The sequence below is a fragment of the Paramacrobiotus metropolitanus genome, unplaced genomic scaffold (assembly GCF_019649055.1).
Source record: "Paramacrobiotus metropolitanus isolate TYO unplaced genomic scaffold, Prichtersi_v1.0 Parri_scaffold0000016, whole genome shotgun sequence".
NCBI lineage: Eukaryota > Metazoa > Tardigrada > Eutardigrada > Parachela > Macrobiotidae > Paramacrobiotus > Paramacrobiotus metropolitanus.
In genome coordinates, this window is record NW_026570236.1 from 353098 (window position 1) to 374168 (window position 21071).

A 21071-nucleotide genomic window follows, 5' to 3' on the forward strand; every position below is an offset into this window, starting at 1 on the left:
CAATCAATTTTGCGTAGCTTTATTTTTTTTATGCAACTGACCATCCCGTACATGAGCAATACTCAATATACATGCTTAGCAAGTTAAGTAATTTTAATATAGCCTGCTTTCTGAGCAAATTTTGTAGATCAGAGATCAACGGTGAATTTATATAACAAAATATACGTCATGCAACACTGAAAATACTGTCATCCGAAAGATTATTGGCCAGCTTAAACGATTCCCTTGCCGTCGTGTTCCATCGTGTGCTGAACGTTGACCATATCCGGTCGAATGCTGTTGGTGCGTTATAGGTGTGTACCAACCAGCGCTTTTTCTGTAGGATCTCCAGCGCGGAAGATTTCTTTGAGAATACGGGAATCTGGTTAGGTAACTGCACATGCCGTACATTGCGCAGATTACGTGCCACAAAACCGGAAATATACACATCGTCTACCCAGAACCGGCGCATGTATAGGGACATGTTGTAAAGGTCCCCAATGAGATCAGGCGTCATTAGGTAGCCGGCACCGTAACAATATGGAGGATAAGTGCGACCTAAACAAAGTACTGCTTGAATAGTCTAAAAAATTCATATGTGACGTTTACATAATGTTATTAATCCGAATCGTTATTTTTTTGGCTGTTTACAATTAGCTAAATAATTGCGCCGCTACAGATGTATGTATATAAAAAACTGCTACATCAGGACTTAGTGGGTTGTGATCTTCACATTACTTATGTCCTTTTCATAACCAGGGTATTGCATTTACCGGTGTTTACGCACCATACCTGGATATTCTTCGGGGGAGATGTACCATTTAAATGTGGTGTTCCGCTTTATAACTTCCCGGTACATCAAGTGACTGCAGTATATTGTGCGTGTGGGCGGTGCCAAGCGGTTCTTCAAGAGTTTTTTCATATAAAAAACTATGCTGTCGACATCCAGAACCATATCATCATCCGTCTTTAGTACAAATTTATATGTGATATTTTGACAGTTTTCAGTAAGGTATTTCAACGCCGCTGTGTGCTTAAAAGTAAGGTTCCGGTACGAGTCAATGAAGTCCAGCTGAATGATATCGTGGAATTTGGCACTTTCAGCCGCAATCTATAACAAATAATTAAACGAACGGTTGCAGTTGTGTGATTATAATTATTTAATAATAAGCAGTAATCAGGCGATACAATGTGACAGTTATTATTTCAGTCAGGAGACGTATAATTTTCCAACCTGACGTTGTGTTTGTGACGACAGGTTTGTCGATGAAATTCCTAGGAAAAACAGGTTAACAATGTTGTTCCTTGTTCGACTTTCCCGGCTGTACCACGTTTCCCTAATCTAAACATGATGGTAAAAAAATTCAGTGTTATTTCGACGTAATATCAGCCTTATTTTGGCAACAGGACCAGTCTAGTTTTGTATCCACGAAGACTACACGTGGTATTCACCTTCTGCCGGAGGCGGAAATTAGCCGGCGACGAATGAGTGAAAATAAGCAAATACGGCGGCTTACGTCGTAGCCGCACACAGAGAGCCGGTTCACTAATAATGTGTTGAAATTCTTGTTTGTTTACGATATGGTCTGTAAAAAAGGTGATCAATTAAATGCTGCGGCCAGCAATTTTTAATGACTAAAAATACTACTTAATAGTGGATAAACATGATACAGCAAATACACGATACTTATGATACACTGACAAATTGCCGTATGTTTACCGTTACCTGTATTACTGTACAATTAATATTTATATTTGCGAATATTAAGGAATAAAGTATTAAAAATAAGCCGATGTTCATATTAATTTTGCAGACCCTCATATATATGTACACACATCAACACGACAGTTCGATAAAATTAAAATATTTCCTAAACAGTTTATTATGCAATTTACTTGGCAAAAAACTTCATGCAAATTACACTGGCTGGGCCATGATCCCAACCGGAGCAATAGGTATTGAGGTACTTGTCAGCTTATACGACGATTTTTTGTACCCTACTTACCTTGCGGTTCCAGAAGAAGATAATGAAGCTGTTTAATTTCTTCGGATCCGGCAGTGCCGATCAGGTCAGCCGTGGAATCGGGTCGGTTATGCTGCGCAAAGGTCAGCAAATCATTTTCGTTATAGGGATCTTCGTAGGTTTGGGATGCGTTTCCCATACACCAACCGTAGCGATCAAGGTCTGGTTTAAGACCGCCTGAATCTAAATATATTTTACAGTGCACAATTTATACACACAAGTAGAATGCTTGTACATCAATTATATGGTTGTACAGAAAAAAAATAACTTAGCTAGTTCTGTAGTGGCATCGGTAAGTGCAGTCATACTCCTGCTTTACTTCACCAGTACATTACCGTGTAGTTTTACCTTTTTTTGGATTTATTTTAAAGGCTATAGAATTCCTCCAAATGGTCCTGTAACTGTCTTGCGTATCCACATTTCCAGTGACAATTATGCCCATTTGCCTCTTTCCGCAGATCGCCTTTGCATATTTTTTCACTTCCGGTATAATTAATTTTTGACTGGCCTGACTATGTACGATATTCGGCAGCTGCAGTATATCGCGATGCTGCTGCGCCTGTGTCCGTACAACTTTGTTCGCCGACACTTGACCGACAACGAAGATTATGCGGTAACCGCATGTTGTGTCGATCGGCTGCGCCTTGCGCCGCACGGTGTTAAACGCCAAATGTGAGATGTTGTAAAGATGAATGAAGATCAATCCGGCTGTGGAATTATCCGGTACAATCGATGGCTGGATAGTATAAGCGATATCACTTCCGGTTTCCTGCTTGCCCGTTATCGGCAGCACAACACTCAAAGGATAAGATAACAACCAAAAGTGTAGAGCGGATACAGCGAACACAAGAGCGGAGAACGCACAGATACTGCAGAAATACAACTGCAGTGTTCCGATTCCGAAAAACATTTTTTTGTAATTTTTAACTGTAGACGGAATATCAAATTTACTACATGTCTGCCGCGGTGCGCACATCGTATGGTAGTCCTTTGTGTGTCTGTGCACCGGTTTTTTAATGGGCCGTCAGACTTGAAGCTATTGTCGTGATAACGCGTGCCGTCAAGTGGCGCTTTTTACGTTCTGTAATAATCCAGTTTATTGTTCGACGCCTTGAGGGCGCCAAAAACGGCCGAATCATTCTGGAGCAAATAACTGTTAATTAATCATCAGAGTAAAAATGACCGGTTTATAATTCGGTTCTGTCTACTTGTACGTGACCACTGAAATTATCGTACAAGATAGAGTTCACCCGTGGAACGTGTAGGTTGACCGCCTACAAGATTTTAGTGACTTTTTTATTAATAAATACTCGTATTACCCTTGACTGACGGAATCTATGAGCAGTGTATAGTTGAGCAGATGAAGCTGGTCATGCGATAAATACTGGAGAAATACATAAAAATTAACCTATGCGAAACACGCAACGTATTCGTTATGTAATCGGTACCAGTGATTTCAGGTTTCGGTGGTTTTGGTTAATTTTGATTTGCCTGATCATGAATATTATTACCGGATCCGGTGCATTGCTAATATAGCTTATTAATTTTTTGAGATTTTTTTAATGCAGTTGCATCACCATTTTGTCCATTCACCGCATAAATGGCCACTTATCAAAGTACTTGTTTGAATAAAATAAAGTGGTCATATCCATCCAGTCTCGTACTTAACCAGCACATACCCCAGGCCTACACTCGCGTTGCCCTCCGTTCACGAGAAAGTTCTGTATTTTGTAGGTTCGCTTTGTTCTGCATTTTCTGCCCTCCTCAAAATCATATAAACTGCAAGTGCGTAGCATGTGCTGAACAGTTTTAACCTTATTGCCAAAGATCATAATTGGCGTTTCTGAATATTTATTATGAATGCTGGTATGTACATGTTTATGACTCAATCCCGACCCTTTTAGTGCGATAAATACAAGTGTTTTTTGTACTCAGCTTTTTAATTATTATTATAATTTTGTGTATGATAAATTTTTCCACAAAGATCGTCAGTTGTGTTGGTTTATATTTCGGTTAATAAAGCGCAGACTACCAAGTGATACAGAAAGCAGTGCCTGCACAGTACTCTTCTCGAACAATTTAACGGTGCTGGTGAAAGACTATCTACCGGTATAAAGCAAATGCTTGACATGATTATAAAACACAGGCAGAGTATGAATTCTAATAAATTTTAAAGGTGCGATACTGTTTCCCCGTCGGTATGCAGTGTTTGGGAGATTTCCGCGGTTTCGCCACTGGGAACGGGTGGTGCGGGCTGGGATTTCGGAGATTGTGGCTTGGAAATTCGATGGAAAACGGCCATGGCTTGGAATTCCTCTGGATATAAAACCCGGGCAATCTAAGGCATTGAATCGGCTAGTTATTTTAAAAATGGATCATGGCGGCAACAAAAAAAAATAAATTAAAAAAATTAATTTTAAAAATATAGTCATTTGTCAAAGTAGTACTTACATTTAATTGCAAGAGTGTAAATTGTTTTGAGTTTTTGATTTGCTCTAAGATGCAAAACGAAAAACTTTTACACTTCCCAGCAGCGCTTCACCCATACGGGAAAATTCATTTTTGTAATCAGGTACGTCCGGTTTATTAGTAATTTTTTGTAATCTGATTTTTATGGGTTGCTGTTACCAAAAATCCGAACCGATTAGTAAGCTGACTGGTATGCTGTAATCAAATTTTGCGTGTACCTTGGTCAGTGTGGTGGCATCTTGGGAAAAGATAAACTTTGTAGTGAAATCCGTGACGTTATCCCCGTTTGAAAAAGTATAACTTCCTTGTAAAACCGTAGCATTTAACATAGCAAAGTGAAAGGTCATCGTTGCACCGCTGTCCGTTAGCACACTAGTCTTCTTGTCTAGCAGAAATGTGGAGTGGGCATTGTATTTGGATTCATTTCGTAGCACAAAATGTTGATATCTGGTGCCGTCATGTGTCTTGTTAAACACCTGCCGCTCACCGCTCTCCAGAGTCTTTGTTGGAATTCCTGAAATGTTATACCGGCATGATGCAGATTCTCACGGTCGGCATACTCTGACAGCGATTCTTACAATTAAATATTAACGAAGCCTTGTTTTTATACTTTTTCAAGATTATTCAAGAACAATTTTAAGATTTCGATGTGCATATGAGCAAGGATTTTACAGTACAGATAGAATCAACAAGCGTTAATGGACTGCCAACGGTTGGTTTTTTAAATACAGCACTACAAAAATTTGCAAATTATTTTTTTAGAAGTAATTTAGTTACAAAAAGTTAAAGATAAAACATTGCAAGCACCAAGGGTATACTATAATGTCATTTTTGCCATTTCATACCTAATATTTTAGAAGCAAAATCATTCATGGCGTTCTTGTTGTCAGCATCCATTTCGTAGGTTCCAAGGAACGGATCAAGTGACCATTGTGGCTTCTTTGGTAAATCAAGGTCTTTTGCTACAGAGTGGCGGTAATTTATGAGAACTGCAAAAGGAATAAAAAAAACAGAGTTGTTAAGTTGTAAACTACAATATACTCGGTATATCGCAAGTGCACTTCTACGAATGTATAGAAAATAAAGATCAGTTCTGGCGTATCTTTGATAGTTCACAATTCATCGTAAATAACAGCGATTTCGGAACTCATCTGTGGTACAAAAGCTTTTATGTTTATATTTTTAAGCTTTTTTAATTTTTAATTTTAAGTTTTAAAATAACAAAGTTCACACTTCACACTAAATTTCCCCTTACCGGCAAAGAAGGTATAAAGGAATAAGGTCTGCATGAACATCTCCGAGTGTAGACGTCAAAATATTAAAAACTTGATCAGATTTCAGGCAGGCAATTAGGCTTAGGACTAAACTGCTACTTTTCTAACAAATTTCAAACTTTACAAAGGCGAAGAGAGTGAGTAACGAGTTCTTGAATTTACATATGCTGACCTCAGCTGTTCTCACAGTCTGGTTCCCACAACTGAGGTTTATATGGCAATTGTCCTGCCGAACGCCGTTGCCGGTATTAGCTTTCCTGTCTGTGTAAATGATTATCGAAATTATCATAATTATGATCAACAATGAGTACGTGTAAAAATAGGCACTGGATCGGAAGCAGTCTTTTCGTAAAGTAAACATAAGGACATTATCACCTTCTAACCTTGGCCATTTCCATTGCAGTTTGTGGAATCTAGGGTTTGCATTTCTATTGTGCACTTACCGGCAGTAAATGGCACTCGCGAGTTTTATGTATGACGCATTCGATTACAATGGCATTAACAGCAAAGGTCAACATTTTTTGGGCAACGACATTGTTAGAAAATGTAGACCATTAATGGAGAGCCGAGCATTAATCAATGTAAATGTTTCTATTTTAGGAAGCATTAATATTTTTAGGAAACAACGCGCCCGGTGAAGGTACTGGCAGATTAGACTGCACTGGTAATTAGCGATTATTATCCTACCAAAACACTATTATTCGTTTTGGTGGAACAACAGCCTGTTTCATATACCGCCCGGTTTTTCTGTTGGACGTTTTCTGTTTTTTGAAGCAAGATGCCGCTCCCAACCAGTTACAATGAAATAAATATAAAACGTTGGGTTTGTATGGGACATAAATTTGGACGATTCGGATCGGCTTTTATGATGTTGTGGGAAATCACTGGGAATGTACGCGTACCTCCGAAGTTACAAAACAATCCAGCTGATCACTGCCAAGCAGCCATGAAAAAAGATCCATATTCCACCGTGATGTGCCCGTGCAAATAAATTTTATTGTATTTGGAAATAATATGTACACATTCAAATTAACCTTTTAATCTGTTGGAAAACGAAAAACCTACTCTTTAAATCACTGCCTGGTGAATATGGACAGGTGAACTTACTAACGCGTATACAGTACTTTAATTATCGGTTTTGAGGTTAAATTGTTATTTATTGTCAATTCCACCAGTTTTCAGATAGACAGAATCTGTGTGCTCATTTAATAATGTGAATAATAATTTGAATAATGAACACTTAATATCTATATTTTGAGAGCTTTAACCAGATTATCCGGATTGAGCCAAAACGTACGCACTGCAGTGAACAAAATGCAGAAATAAACGCAACAAAGTGTATTATGATGGTCCAAGTGTAATAGGGCCAGAAATGTTCTCCTCTTTGATGCGATAGAAGGGAGCATGTGCCCTCAGATCCTTTGGTTTTGTTACGGTGACATCCTGGAACAGGAAAAAACATAACCATTTTAAGCAAGTGTAAGCATTTTCGAAATTTTTCTATGTAATGGAATAGCGTATAAAATAACACTCGCTAGAACAACAAAAAAATGTGCCGAAGCAAAGTAATACTCTAATCTGGTAAATCTACAAAATGATCAAGGATCCGTAACACTCCTGTAAATGTACAGCTGTAAATGTACAGTACTAGCATAGAAACTAGGTAGTACGACACGGATCGTGGTCTAGTATAACAGTACTGTATGTCTGCACGATAGCCGAAATCACAGTCATCATACACCTATACTTCTACAATAGGTATCATACAGTACAATTCTCAGTACAAAAATTTACTTATTGTTAGTACCGGCAAGGAATACTGCATAGTGCATACCAACAACCCCTTCCATATGCTCGAACGTAATGACAGAATCAATATCCGTACATAAAATTTTAATAAATAAGTAGTTACCAGCAATTAATGTGACTGTGGTTAAGCGCAGAATTTTAATAACTCAGGTTACAGCTTATACTATATGTAGATGTATTTCAATTTATACTTTAAATTGGCATCAATACGAGAACAAACGATTTAAAAATTGTGTTATGCGTATGTTGCCGAGTAAACTGCCAAAAGAAGGCGTGTACGTGTACTTCGACTGCATGTGTCGGATTGGATGCTAGTACTTTTACACATTACAAACTGGTGGCGTAAGACATAATATTTGGGTAATTTCCCATATTAATTTTATTATCGTACGTTAAAAAAACCGCTTCCGTCTGGTTTAAACGTGTTGACAATGCCGAACGCCGCCATATGATCCCCAAAATCCCATTCATATGTTCCTTTCAGGGTCGTGGCGCCGGTCATTTCCAGAGTATAACTTAAGGTCTGGTTATTGGGAAGATTTTTGACAGTCTTTTTGCCCAATTCGAAATCGGCTATGATGTTATATTTTGGATCTTTCCGTAAAACGTGCATTTCATATTTTCGTTCGCCTGTTTTCTTGTAAATCTGCCGTTCACCTTCCTTTATTACTGAAGCCGGAAGCCCTGTACAAAAGAAAAACTGAAAACAATACGATTTCAAAAGAATTGTTTACTCTGTATCTCCCTGTCTATGTATAACTATTCCCACTTTAAAATGGGAATAAATTTTGAATCCATCACTTGTTCCATAATCCCATAATAAAGGTTACAAATTTAACACAGAAATATCTGCGTATACCAGTCAATTTGCATGGCTATAATTCTCAGGACAAAAATTTACCGACAAGGAATACTGCATACCAACAACCCCTTCCGAGAAGTTGATCATATTGGAGGATTTATCCCAGATCATATCGTAAGCTCCCAAAAAAGAATCAAGGTTCCATCCTGCATCACTATTCGTTGATGCCATTTTTAGTAACTTTTTAGTAACTTCACGGCAATATCACTAAATTAGATTAAACAAATTCGTACACTGCACAACAAATTTTCGACCGACACAAAGCGGAATATGCTCCTTCTGTGACACGATGATTTATTAATTACTGTAGTTTAACAAGAACACGATATAATTTTAAAACTGTTCGTAATGGTATCGGCTTTTTGAGAAATGGTAAGCACACAACACTACCGCACAAGTACCGCTGAGCACTTCACATAACTTCCAGCAATTTTATTATTTTGCAAAGCTGCACACGAAATCGCAAGTACATACTTTAATCTGCAATCATAAAAATGCTGCTGCAAGACGTGCAGTTGACACGATAAAACCCATAATAAACACGTTTGTTTCCGGTAAAAGCTGCATAACCGATAACCTTGCGTACGATGATGACCAGCAACAAGGTCAAAACTTGATAGACACTTGTACGGTTCTTTCTGATATAAGCAACTTAAAATCTGCTGTATACACAGACCAATCTCCCGCGAGCAAATTATGACCTCAAGCAGTTTAGTTCTGCTGGCCGAAAACTGGAGACATAAGCTTTGCAAGTTAAAGCTCGGAGCCCTTATTAGAGCTTATTAAATCCATCGATTTGATTATGGATTGTGCTGTTTATCCGCTCTTCTGGTTTAGTTGATGAAATTACTGATAACAAATTAGCAAGCTTTTGCCACGAACTTTGTTCACGAATTAGATACTGGTAACTCATTAATTCGATTTTCCAATAAGAGTTTTCACAGAGCATGAAAAATGTCAATTAAAGAAGCACTTTGGGTTGTGTATCATTAGCAATGCATAAGGGCGGTGTTGAGCAAGCAAACACCGGCAAATTAATGTTGTGGTCGGTATAAACTATAATGTGATCGTTATACGCTGTCCTTGATCACCACGCATTTTGTGCTAATAAGGAAGAGTGTTCAGTAAAAGTAAACAATATTAGCACATTGGCCCAGTAAAACTATAAAACAGTAGAGTTGGAAGGCCGTATATACAGTGTAAGTACTACCGTAAATAAATTTTCGCTTTAATTATCAAAACATACTCGTAGTAGAGATATACGAGTATTACGTACTTACTTACGAGTTAGTGTCAACAAGAGTGAGAATGTTTACTCATTCATGTGTGCTTACTACCATGACCAAATTGTTAAGCGACACAAGAACCGAGAATTGAACTAATTTTGCGTAGAATTGTTGTGGTTGTTCATAGAATATTTTCGAAGGACACAATTTTTAGTACATCAATTAAAACAATTTTTAGTACATTAGGCTGAGTAGTAAGTGAAAAAAGTCCGGTATAACTACGTACGCAGCTCGCAGTGTAATTTGAAGGCCAGAAATAAATGTTTTTGAAAAAATAAATGAAACGGTCTTCTTGATGTGCTACGTATAAAAGTGAGAATAAAAGGCAAACAGTACGATTTCAGTATGCTTTTAAATCAGTGTTCATGGCCGTTACGTTACTATGTACTTATTAAACAACAAGCTAGGATAAAGTTAATCTGCAACTGACGATTATCTTTATTATGCGGAATACAAGATCATGCCTGCTGACTGCAGATATTTGAAATGGACCATATATAAACAAACACTTCAGTTTTCTTAAATACGCAGGAACCTTAGTATCAATAACGTTATTAATGCATACTGGTTTTTTAGCGATTCGAAGTGGCTGGTGGAGCTAAAGTAAGTGGTCCCACGTCGCCGTTTTTGAGACGATAAAAGGGCACAAATGCCGCAAGCTGGATTGGCTTTGATACGGTGATAGTCTGAAAAGAATACAACATTCAGATTAAGCAGAGCTGCTGTCTATGGCCTGTTTTGCATGAATTGTATGTAAAGTAACTTTTATAGGAACTTCTGTGTTAATATTGTACAAATGAGCTATTTTGCAGGTCTTCCAGGTACGATTATAAAGCGGTAAAATGAAGTGGCAACTTACAATCCACAAATTACTGGCGTCAGGACTAAATGAGTATATGATGACATAATCGGTAATTCGGCCATCCTGCAGGGTCTGTTCGTACGTGCCTTGTAGTGCAGTGGCGTTGATCATTGAGAATGTGAAGTTCACCGTCCTGGCTGTTCCCGGCTTGTTCAGCTCAAAAGTCACCGAGGAGCTAAAGGTGGAGTTTGCTCGTTTTGTGGTATGTATGTATTTTCCATCGGAAGTTTTGTCGAAAATTTGTCGTTCACCGCCCATTATCACTGACACCGGCACTCCTATATAGAGTAACAGTTAAATTTATTTTTAAAAAATATTTATAATTGCTTATCGTAGCACAATAAAGATGTATAAAGAATAAAGATGTACAATTGTAATTTGTACGTACTGCAACATGCAGAATGAGTTTCCATTCGTCATTGCGGTTTTATGCACAATAATAATGTATAGCTTTTACGACAAGTATAGGTAGTACTCCGCGTACCGTAAATGGTCCGTATTTATTGGGAATTTTTACGTTAGCGTTAATTCTATAATTATGTTTAACGGTTTCTACAATCTACATGTTTCTGCATAGTAATATCTTTTTACCTTGTAGTCCATTCGTAAAATTTATCAAATTTACTTGGCCAGTAAATATTATATCATAAGCTCCTAAGAAAGGGTCCAATGAAAACAACGAGGAACAGTTGTAGTCCGCAGCATCCAGCGCATTCAATAAATAAAAAGCTGCAAGAAGAATTCTTAACACGTTTTGACGCGAATGACTCTCTTACGCACATCTGCCAATCTGACTTGTATTTTGCCCTGTATAACCAAATTCCGAAAGTCAAAAGCGAAGTTCTTACCATATGGAACGATAAATAAAAACATTTTTGTGCGAACGCCGAACTAGAAAAAGAGTATGATAGATAGAATTTCCTGAGATCGGAAAGAGAAGATCGAGATGTCTGCCTAGAAAATCTGCGTGCTGGAACACTCTGTGAAACACTGCATTAAAAGCCCTTCTAAGTTTGTAACCACATACCGCACGTTTATCTGCGAGCAATTATGGATTGTACTGTGTTGTTACGTAACCTTTGCGATTTTGTATGCGCTAAGAATGCAGCAACATGAGGTATAGGTATGGCAGCCATAAGTCATTCGACATTTTGTTATTTACCTCCAGAAAAGCAACAATTAGCGGGTGTGTAAATTTAACAGTTATTCGGTATATGTTGTCGGCAACATGAATGAATGAAAAGCGGATTCTGGAAAACGTCATATCAGGTTGTTTCATCACGGTGGTACGATTTAGTCTGACAGCTTTTGCCGTGGAAAATATTTTACCGTGACGGCAGCGGTCATTTCCGATTTCCGTTGACCTTGCGCTTGCCCGAACCAAAATTATTACAAGATATTGCGTAAATTTGCAAAATATGATTCGGATACAGACACATGTTATATATACGAGAACGGAGATTTATGAACGCAAAGATTCGCTTACCTTATTTTGAGACACGCTCATTAATCTGTAGTGCACAGTGTATGGTTGTTACGTAGGGTACAGAGGGTTTCTTAAGAGAGTATGCTACAGAGTGTTTCGTGGTGTAAGACCTCTGCAGAGTGCAGGTATTCTAGCTCGCTCTGGTTAAGCTTCCGTACATAGAGCTTTAAGCTAAATGAGATTGTGTGAAATTCAACTCGGCATAATTATTGTAATCATTCTTTTCTAAAGATTAGTCCGGTAACACTGCACTATGCATTGTATTTGCTATGTGAATATTCATACTTTTTAAATGTGTTTTTAATCCCCTTAACATTTAAAAAAACCCGTTGTAGGAAACTAAGGTTTACTAACTGCAATAATTAATACATTTCCGTTAGCAAAAAGTAAAATATTATTAGTACTGTAGAGCACCAGTATCTGTACTAGCGTAAAATGCTAGTGGGTATAGGAATTCCAAAAAGGTTTTTCTGTTTTTTCAGATAAAAAACGTAACATTTCGTTGAAGACTCATGTTCGCACAAATCAGAAGCCAGGCATGTTCTTTAAAAAAGATAAAAACAACAAGCGTTTTATCACAGTTGGATTGAACTAGAGATCGCAGTCCGGATTTCAAGATGGACCCAGAGTAATAGGTCCGGTATACCCATCCGGAAGTCGGTAGAATGGCGCCGTTGCCACAAAATTCGATGGGTTTGTCACTACAACCGTCTGCAAAAATCGAAATGCAGAAGAAGTACACCAGAATCAATACTACGAGCATAAATTGCTCTTCAGTATTTAATTAAGACTTACTTCACAACGGTCTTATTTAACATATAATTAAGTAACTTGCCGAATAGCGATTTAGTCTGCGCTACAAACACCAAACTTACATCGAAAAACCCGCTAGCGTCTGGTTTAAATGCAAACTGCGAAAGAAAATCCGCAGTACGTTGGCCATTGTCGAAGGTAAAGTGGTAACTTGACTGGATGGTTGTGGCATTGACCATACTCATGGTAAAATTGATTGTGTTGTTCGTATTGGGTATTTTCAGAAATCCCGGTTTGCCCAACTCAAATACCAATATTGCTTGATATTGGGGATCACTCCGGCCCACCGTCTGTTGATACTTTCCGTCGGCCAGTTTCACAAAAGTCTGTCGTTCTCCACCCAGCGTAACCGATAATGGTACCCCTAAAGGTCAACTGGTTAGTTTGGCTCCGCATGCACACGCCAGGCCTACCAATCCAAATTATATAAACCAGCCTCATCAATTCAGCAAAAGAACATTATTTGGTTACATTCCGGTTAGAAGAAATCTTTTTCTGTAGCCCACCTTGAACCCCGGTAGTCAAATTGATCATATTCGTTTGCTGCGCCCATATCATGTCATAGCTTCCCAAAAACGGATCCAGCGACCATGTCGAAGAGTAGTCATCAGCACTGAACACCGATACAAGGCATAAAGCTGTAACAAATTGGGAAAGTTCATTTTATGCTTGGTTTATTTTATCAACGATCATCAGTTTGTCGCAAAAAAAGCTAAAAAAAACTGGTGACATGGACGAAAGCAATAAAATAGTCAGATTTCTCTATTTAAAATATTTAGTTGCATTGTTGCTTCTTCACTAAGAAATGGGAGGATATACGTTCATTAATCCAAACAAAATCCTTATATATTTAAATATTAATCTAGGTACTTGAGGAAACAGTTCCGACAAAATTAACAGTCAGCGACATCTTTTAATGCTCGTCTTCAGTAGAAACAGAGGTTTCTGCTGCTTTATTTGCATGCATTGCACATGCTAAAGGTTCATCAAATTTAAAATCCAATGACAAAAAAGAAATGAAAATTGTTTTGTGAACCGATTACCTCAACTTGTCAACTTACCGCACACTACGCCGGCGAAGTTAGCTTTTAGTAATTTTTGCATAATCGCTACTAGTATGGCAGTTACCAACCGTAGAAACTTACGCTGAGATGGAAAATTCTCGACAATTGAGTAATTCAATATAAGGTACTACAAAAAAATTTGACTTTTATACATTGAACGCATTTAAAGTTATCTAACTAATGTGTGTTTTAATTCTATAAAGTAAAGCGCCCGAAAGGTGTTGTTTACGCTACGCAACCGCTTCCATAACCGCGTTAAATGGGTATCGTCTTAATTTATCGTTAGTACTGTTATGTAAGTGAACGATATTAGATCAGATGATAAATCCCAAATATTGAGGCCCATTCACAATCGTTTACTTCTATCACTGTACATATATGATATACTGCTTGCAAAACCTTCACTTTTCCGATGTTAGTACGGCACATCAGAGATCCTGATGGATCCTGATGGAATCATGCGTACCTATGATATATAAACCAGGTGGCCGTGCGCTGCGGTAACATATTTTCAAGCTTTAACGGAGATTAAATTTAGGTAACTTTGTTTTTGCAGATATGCCACCGCATTAATGCATATGGCCACAAGTATTTTCGCAATAATATGCAGAGCCCTTTGGGCACCTTCATTGCCAGTGTTTTGTTGTAGTGTATAAGAAAGTTTTACCCAAATATTTTCGGTTCTGCTTACCTTAAAGCAAAAAGTCAAACAGATATCGTTTGTTTATACGATGCAAAATAGCACAATTAAAATCATTCAGGTTATTACAGCCACTTACATATTTCCGAAAATGTTTTGAAAAAGAGCTGTTCTGATTTGAAAAAGCCTAAACATGGACTTTGTAAAATCTGTATGATTTCGTTGCTTTCACCATCAGTTTCGTTTCTGCAGTGACGTGCGTGTAATGTCTCATTTGTCCATTACAAAATTAATTAAAAAACGGCTTTGGTTCAAAGTTTAAGATCAATAAATAATTGGCCCATAATTTTGACGTTTAAAATACGACGATCCGACGACATCTTTGTTACGAAGGTCCAAGTGTAATTGGTCCGGTATCGCCAGATTTGACCCGATAAAATGGAGCGGTGGCCACCAGATTCATTGGCTTTGTCAATGTAACGGTCTGTAAGTCGAAAAAAAGTAAACGTTTTCATATAACAATAAAAATTGAAGGATAGTTTTATGAAATGAACTCTGCATGATGATTGTTTACGAAACTGTCTGGGTGAATGATGTAAGTTAATCTGCAATATTGTTGAAATGCTGTCAGCTTACATCAAAGAAGCCACTGGCATCCGGATAAAACGCAAAGGTGATGGTGAAATCGGCAATGCGGTCTCCAAAGTTCCATTCGTATGTGCCTTGCAGTGTTGTGGCATTCAGCATAATGAAAGTGTAGTTGATCGTTTGACTGGTGTTGGGTATGTTGACAATTCCAGGTTTGTTCAGTTCAAAAACTATGATCGCATCAAACCGTGGATCGGTTCGACCCACAGTCTGCTGGTATTTGCCGTCGATGGTTTTATTAAAAGTCTGCCGCTCGCCGGTTGCTACTTCGGCAAGGGGAATACCTAAAGGGTCACTCGGTTCATTAAAGGCGTGTAGCATAAGCTTGGCGCAATCTGTAGAGTTACTCTACAGAAATATGTATAAAACACTTTGCGTATATATATTCCTTAACTAACATTTTAGCTGCTGTTACCATCGTAAACTCAAAGCTTAATTGCGGTACTAAAATACCATGGGCAAAATGTCTGTGATGAATCCTTTATTATTGCGGCAAAAGGTCACAAAGGTGTCCGAACCGCATAGACGCCAAAATAGGTGTTACAGAAAATCAAAGACAACCGTAATTCAATAAAAAGGTTATTTCGACTGCGAAAGATAAATTTTTCAGTTTACTCCCCTTTTACTCACCAATAATTCCGCCGGTGAAGTTGATCATATTGATTTGCTGCGCCCAAATCATATCGTAAGATCCCAAAAATGGATCGAGCGACCATGTTGAGGAGGAATAGTAGTCATCGGCAGTCAGAACTGACATACACAGGACTAAAAAAGAGTACAGTGAATACAAACGTTATTGTGGATACGTTTCTCAATATAAGTCCAGTTGATAATAAGAAGCATACACTGCAAACATTTCACAACCATAACAACTTATGACGGAATGTGGTCGCACAAAAAGTATAATTAACCGCAACAGAATGTGGAGCGATTAGGCGTGCCTCGTACATTGATTTTTCTGTTCTTACCCCAGGTCACACCCACACCAACAATGCAATGAAATCCACCCATTCTGCAAGTAAACAAATGGCTAGTAGACGCAGTGATACGACTTTCCGGTCGGAAGCAACATCCTCAAACAGCCGATATTACGGTATATATAGAGACACCATTATTAGCACTTGTTAATGTAATCATTGTCAATTAAATGGATCGAACGATTTTTAATTAGGTTAAAATTAGGTAACAAGAAATTGTAATAATTCTAAAGTATGCAGGAACGTTAGATGTATGACATCCCTCTCATCAATCACATTTTGATGTGCAGTAGAATCCAGTATACTACAGCAATAAGCACATTTTATTGTTCTAAATTAATGTCGCCAAAAATTTTTTATTACTATTCACTAAATTTTATATGCCGAAATGCTCTTGTAACGTATCACACGGGAAGGCAGCCAGGAAAACAATGATAAGGAAGCAAACAGCAATAACGCGAGAAGTAAGACGAAACGGCAAATGCGTGGAAATCTCTCAGGATCTTCGTTGCGGTGGTTTTAGGAATAATTGTCTCTTAAAAGGTTCGGTATATGTATCTACAAATTCTTGCATTTCTTGAATGGACGAAACAATAACTGCAGCTGCTACTGCGGGTGCGTTTAACACAAAATTCAAACATTCATAAAATTGTTAGGATAAATGCGTAACTGTTCTGGTGATTTCAAAAGCCTTTCCTCATAAACGATTACTTAACCCAGCTTGACCGCACTACAGTACAGACTGTACAGTCTGCATGGCAAATGCAATCCTCAACAAACGCTCGACACCGCTGCTCTAATTTTGCCGTACGACTTTTTCACCTCCTCACAACATATCAATTAGTGCATAATGGTGCACAAAGGGATTTTATTAGACTGAAATCTTCTCACGATCAGTTTGCATTTCCCAGATACATCGATTGTTATTGTATCCAAAACAATAATTTATCACACCTTCCTTGTAAGTATAGTGCATACTTCTACAAAATCAAATGCACAGCATGTTAAGCAAGGTGTAAAAGTACGTATCAAAAGCATTTATACGCTTCGAAAGGTAGCTCACGGTGTCAAAATTGAATATCCACAATTTAATTATAAATGGTAATGTTTAAATTTCGCAATGTAGAAGCGTCGGATGACTTGATAAACTAGCTAAAAACCTAAAAGTAAAAACGAGCACCTTAATTATCGGCGAGCAGATAATTACTTGACTAAAAGTGTACGTAACTGCAAATTATTTGCCTCGATTCGATCATGATACTGCGGAATATAAAATGGCATGGTTTAGCGCTATGCAGTTTATTTGGTGTTTTAATGTTGCGCTGGTTTCCTCGTCCTGATCTCGTCGGAGCCACACCGTGTAATCCCGCGCAGGGCGACTCGCCTTGGTCTCTGGATCCTTTTCTTGGATCGTACGAGATGGATATGTCCCAAGCCATTAATATGGTTAATTTCACTCATGGAAGAGTTGGTGAGAAAATTTTAACGTATATCTTAAAATGCTTTTACAGTTTAACAGTGCCGGCCTGAAGTTGGTATATGTAGCACTGTTGGGTGACCTTTAGGGGTTCCGCTTTCTGTAACGCTGGGTTTTGAGCGGCAAATCTTTACCAAAACACCGGATGGTCAGAATTATCAGCAGTATGTTCTCCGCAATGAATCCCAGTACGATGCCGTGTCGACATTTGTCCTGGGAGTACAGAGCACCATCATCATTCCCGGCACCACACAGACATTAACCTACAGGTTTACGATGCTCAATGCGGATACGCTGCAAGGAAATTACTCATGGAATTTCGGCGATAGGATCGAAAATTTCGTTATTATGTTCGCATTTTATCCGGATTTCAGTGGATTTTTCGATGTAAGTCATGCAAATTTTTGAAAAAAATCATGTTACTTTAAAGACATCAGTCGCGCAAACGATAATTAAAGTGTTTACTATAATTTTTTTATTTGCTGTTTACAGACAGTGCATTCCTTGACTTGTCCGAGCTTTATTTCCACCGCTCCATTTTTTCGCATAAGTAATATTATCCTCTAACTGAATTTGTGGCGACGGTGAGGCGTTGCACGGAGCGAAGGGATTGGGTTACGCAAATCACGATGTGGGATTGGGTTACGCAAATCACGATGTACTTTGAGAACAACAACAGTATCCAAGATGTACAAATAAAGAGTACATCACGCTCAGCAGCAATAATATGTATCAGTACTGTACTAGTACGTTCACGTGCTGTTAACAGCACGTGAACGTTCCTGATTACGTTCCTGATATCGTGAACGTTCCTGTGATTATATCCTGATTCTTATTGATCTAAATAAAAACGTTCTTATTTAGATCAATAAGAATCAGGATATTATCCTGACTTATCTGTACACTGTTTCTGCTCATTAGGTGAATGGTGTAACTAAATTATACGCTCTAAACTAATATAGAGTTGAAAATGATATAGTCTGATACTGTATATGCAAACTGCACTTTATTTTCACCTTGACATGAGGTCATTTGGCTATACTCACATTGTTCGCGCAGTAAGTTCTTCCGGTATTTCGTGCAACAGGTATTCATGCGACATCGACTGAGCATTTTTGTGTAGGCTGCCCGAATACATAGCTCGTATTCAGGAAGCTGTGGCAAAAAATTGCCAAAACTTCAAGTTAGCTGTATGCACCGAAGGTACAAATATGTAGCGAATCTTCAAATTCTGGGTAACCGTTTAAAATCTTTCTCTGTGCTCTGCACGAGTATCGTACATGTTTTGCCCAATTAGCAGTCAGCATTAACACATTTTATTATTATTACAACAATTGGCTGTCGAATGCCACAGGTCTTTTCCAAACAACTCAAGAAAAAACTTATAAATTGGTAAGGTTCCTGTGTAACAGTCTGTAAAGCAAACTGAAAAAAATGCATAGTAGTATACCGTACAGTATATGCATAGTGATGCACAATACATGGTGATATGCACAGTAATATACAGTAATACTGCAAGCGCATTATCGCGATCCAGTCCGGTTACGAGCAAGGGTTACAGACGCTTGAAACTGTTTTGGATGAATAACCTCCAAAACCTGCAATCAAAACAAACTGATCGCAACTATCTGTATACAAAGTGATGAACAAAGGATACAATTTGAGTAAAGTTTATTCAAGAATATGTTATTGCATGTTAATGCATTGCATGTTATTTTACTTAACTGTCGAATTGCTACGCATTAAAGGTCATTTATCTGGAATTTTTAATGACATACATTGCTTATTCCGCTGCCATCGGGGGTGAATGAAAATGTTACTGCATATTCAGCGACGTCAACATCGTTTTTCCAGTAGGAAATTCGTGAACGGAGAGTATACCGATCGGGCATCATATATGTTGACTTGAGCTTGTATCCCGGGGCTGTCTGTAGGGATGATGTTTCGCCCAGAACAAAAACGCTGACAACATTGTACTTTGGATCACTCCGTACGGTTTCCTGCTTGTATTTTCCATCGCTTGTCTTGCTGAAGATAATACTGGTCGGGCCATTGGCCACATTTTTTGGTACATCTATAAACATTTGCATAAGACTGCAAAGCTACTGTCTAATTATGGTGACTTTTTATCGGCCAAATATTAATATTAATTTTAAGAATTTTTTATTGAATATTAATACGCAACACATTTTGTATAATGGATAACGTTTTTGTGAAAAAATTTATTTAATCTGGGAACATACATCAGCATATGTCCATACGTCCAGGTCATACTCAAATTTGTAGAATGCTTACCTAAGATTCCGTTAACGAATTCTTCCATAAGATGTCGGCTCTCCAAGACGAAATCATATTGTCCCAGGTAAGGATCTAATGACCAAGAGGAATTTCCAGATTGTATTCCTTGGGCTTGGCAGACGTGTGCTATAATTTAAGAGTATAATACACAAACAAAGGAAAATGCATAATACAGTATGCCACTGCATGCATAAACAGAAGTATCAATAAATTTACCTGCACCGATAAAGTATAAGATCGTGATAAATAACAGGCCCCAGGTTGAACAGCGCGCCATTTTGCAAATGCAACAGGTTTGAAAAACTGTCAGAGCTTTAAAATGCTTTTGTTAGGAATACCACGGAATGTACAATACCTCTACATAATATGCAGATACGTATCATGTCCGTGTGATTTTATTGATATTAATTTACCCTTTGGCAATATCTAATCAACGTTTCTTATAACTACGTCAGTGCTTCTGCAGATTTCCTCTAAATTTATGCAGCTGCCAAGTGTTAAAAATGCTTAGAAAGGACTAACGATCGATTAGAATCCCGATGTTTGCCAGTAATAGTCAAATCTTCAAATGCCACGTCTGGTATTATAGAAGTTTACAGGAAGAAACACTTAAGTCAAACTGCCAGAAATTCGCAGTACACAGGTATGTACTGCTAATGTCATATGCAGTTACAAGGAAACGTATTCTGCTTACCGATATTCGCACCACGCATTATCTAGCTTGAGATTAATTATGTATCCTCAGAGCCAACGTATTGTACAGCTCTTTTCGAATAATTTTATAATATCAATTCTGGAAAACTAAAATTGCAACGTACAGGCTCGAGGTTGTCTGTAGGCAGCCGAAATCCCAGTTTTTTCTGTTGTTGTGAGTTGTGACTTTGTTTAAGTCTATAATCCTATTCAGGCAGGCATAAGTATCAGTTTTGTTTCTAATTGTACGCTGTTTCACATGTACATGTTTCGGAATTTTAACGAGAAGGCTTGTTTGTACACTCTGTACACTACAGGTTCAAATATATATTACAGTTCTTAACGATAACTGAGATTCTGTGCACTTATAAATCAGCTTTACGTTCTAGAGGGTTTTCTGTGATGTGCTT

At 38.0% G+C, this 21071-nt stretch overlaps 7 protein-coding genes and 1 long non-coding RNA gene across 9 annotated transcripts; 1 reads left to right on the top strand and 7 right to left on the bottom strand.

Annotated features, from left to right (window-relative positions):
• Window positions 1-9: 9 nt before the first annotated feature.
• LOC129585249 (uncharacterized) lies at window positions 10-3050 on the bottom strand. The gene is made up of 6 exons (XM_055477867.1): window positions 2352-3050; window positions 1986-2186; window positions 1432-1565; window positions 1214-1321; window positions 772-1090; window positions 10-537 (listed from the first exon to the last, which is right to left on the bottom strand). Exons 1-6 carry the CDS (start codon window positions 2977-2979, stop codon window positions 167-169), a joined length of 1761 nt encoding a protein of 586 aa, XP_055333842.1. The 5' UTR covers window positions 2980-3050; the 3' UTR covers window positions 10-166.
• A 945-nt stretch (window positions 3051-3995) lies between these two features.
• Window positions 3996-5924, bottom strand: LOC129585352 (uncharacterized). Its single transcript, XM_055477992.1, has 4 exons — window positions 5728-5924; window positions 5318-5461; window positions 4691-4986; window positions 3996-4341 (listed from the first exon to the last, which is right to left on the bottom strand). Exons 1-4 carry the CDS (start codon window positions 5765-5767, stop codon window positions 4174-4176), a joined length of 648 nt encoding a protein of 215 aa, XP_055333967.1. The 5' UTR covers window positions 5768-5924; the 3' UTR covers window positions 3996-4173.
• A 946-nt stretch (window positions 5925-6870) lies between these two features.
• Window positions 6871-9338, bottom strand: LOC129585282 (uncharacterized). Of its 2 annotated transcripts, none has more exons than XM_055477908.1 (3): window positions 8457-9338; window positions 7947-8255; window positions 6871-7189 (listed from the first exon to the last, which is right to left on the bottom strand). In XM_055477908.1, the coding sequence occupies exons 1-3, from the start codon at window positions 8586-8588 to the stop codon at window positions 7088-7090; spliced, it is 543 nt and encodes a 180-aa protein (XP_055333883.1). In that variant the 5' UTR covers window positions 8589-9338; the 3' UTR covers window positions 6871-7087. The 2 variants fall into 2 exon arrangements, with proteins under 2 accessions (XP_055333883.1, XP_055333884.1); XM_055477909.1 differs by having other exon boundaries at window positions 6878-7189; window positions 7947-8239; window positions 8477-9127.
• A 782-nt stretch (window positions 9339-10120) lies between these two features.
• Window positions 10121-11598, bottom strand: LOC129585288 (uncharacterized). Its single transcript, XM_055477915.1, has 4 exons — window positions 11414-11598; window positions 11157-11294; window positions 10563-10843; window positions 10121-10389 (listed from the first exon to the last, which is right to left on the bottom strand). The coding sequence occupies exons 1-4, from the start codon at window positions 11436-11438 to the stop codon at window positions 10276-10278; spliced, it is 558 nt and encodes a 185-aa protein (XP_055333890.1). The 5' UTR covers window positions 11439-11598; the 3' UTR covers window positions 10121-10275.
• Window positions 10146-13594, top strand: LOC129585289 (uncharacterized). Its single transcript, XR_008690002.1, has 3 exons — window positions 10146-10461; window positions 10635-10767; window positions 13089-13594. It is a non-coding gene; the product is annotated as an uncharacterized LOC129585289 (long non-coding RNA).
• LOC129585287 (uncharacterized) lies at window positions 12365-14032 on the bottom strand. Its single transcript, XM_055477913.1, has 4 exons — window positions 13926-14032; window positions 13371-13502; window positions 12927-13228; window positions 12365-12762 (listed from the first exon to the last, which is right to left on the bottom strand). Exons 1-4 carry the CDS (start codon window positions 13966-13968, stop codon window positions 12664-12666), a joined length of 576 nt encoding a protein of 191 aa, XP_055333888.1. The 5' UTR covers window positions 13969-14032; the 3' UTR covers window positions 12365-12663.
• A 663-nt stretch (window positions 14033-14695) lies between these two features.
• On the bottom strand, window positions 14696-16268 carry LOC129585366 (uncharacterized). The gene is made up of 4 exons (XM_055478012.1): window positions 16185-16268; window positions 15847-15981; window positions 15205-15500; window positions 14696-15052 (listed from the first exon to the last, which is right to left on the bottom strand). The coding sequence occupies exons 1-4, from the start codon at window positions 16225-16227 to the stop codon at window positions 14954-14956; spliced, it is 573 nt and encodes a 190-aa protein (XP_055333987.1). The 5' UTR covers window positions 16228-16268; the 3' UTR covers window positions 14696-14953.
• Window positions 16269-18957: 2689 nt separating this feature from the next.
• Window positions 18958-20326, bottom strand: LOC129585346 (uncharacterized). Its single transcript, XM_055477983.1, has 4 exons — window positions 20185-20326; window positions 19966-20094; window positions 19449-19744; window positions 18958-19268 (listed from the first exon to the last, which is right to left on the bottom strand). Exons 1-4 carry the CDS (start codon window positions 20243-20245, stop codon window positions 19194-19196), a joined length of 561 nt encoding a protein of 186 aa, XP_055333958.1. The 5' UTR covers window positions 20246-20326; the 3' UTR covers window positions 18958-19193.
• Between the last annotated feature and the right edge of the window lie 745 nt (window positions 20327-21071).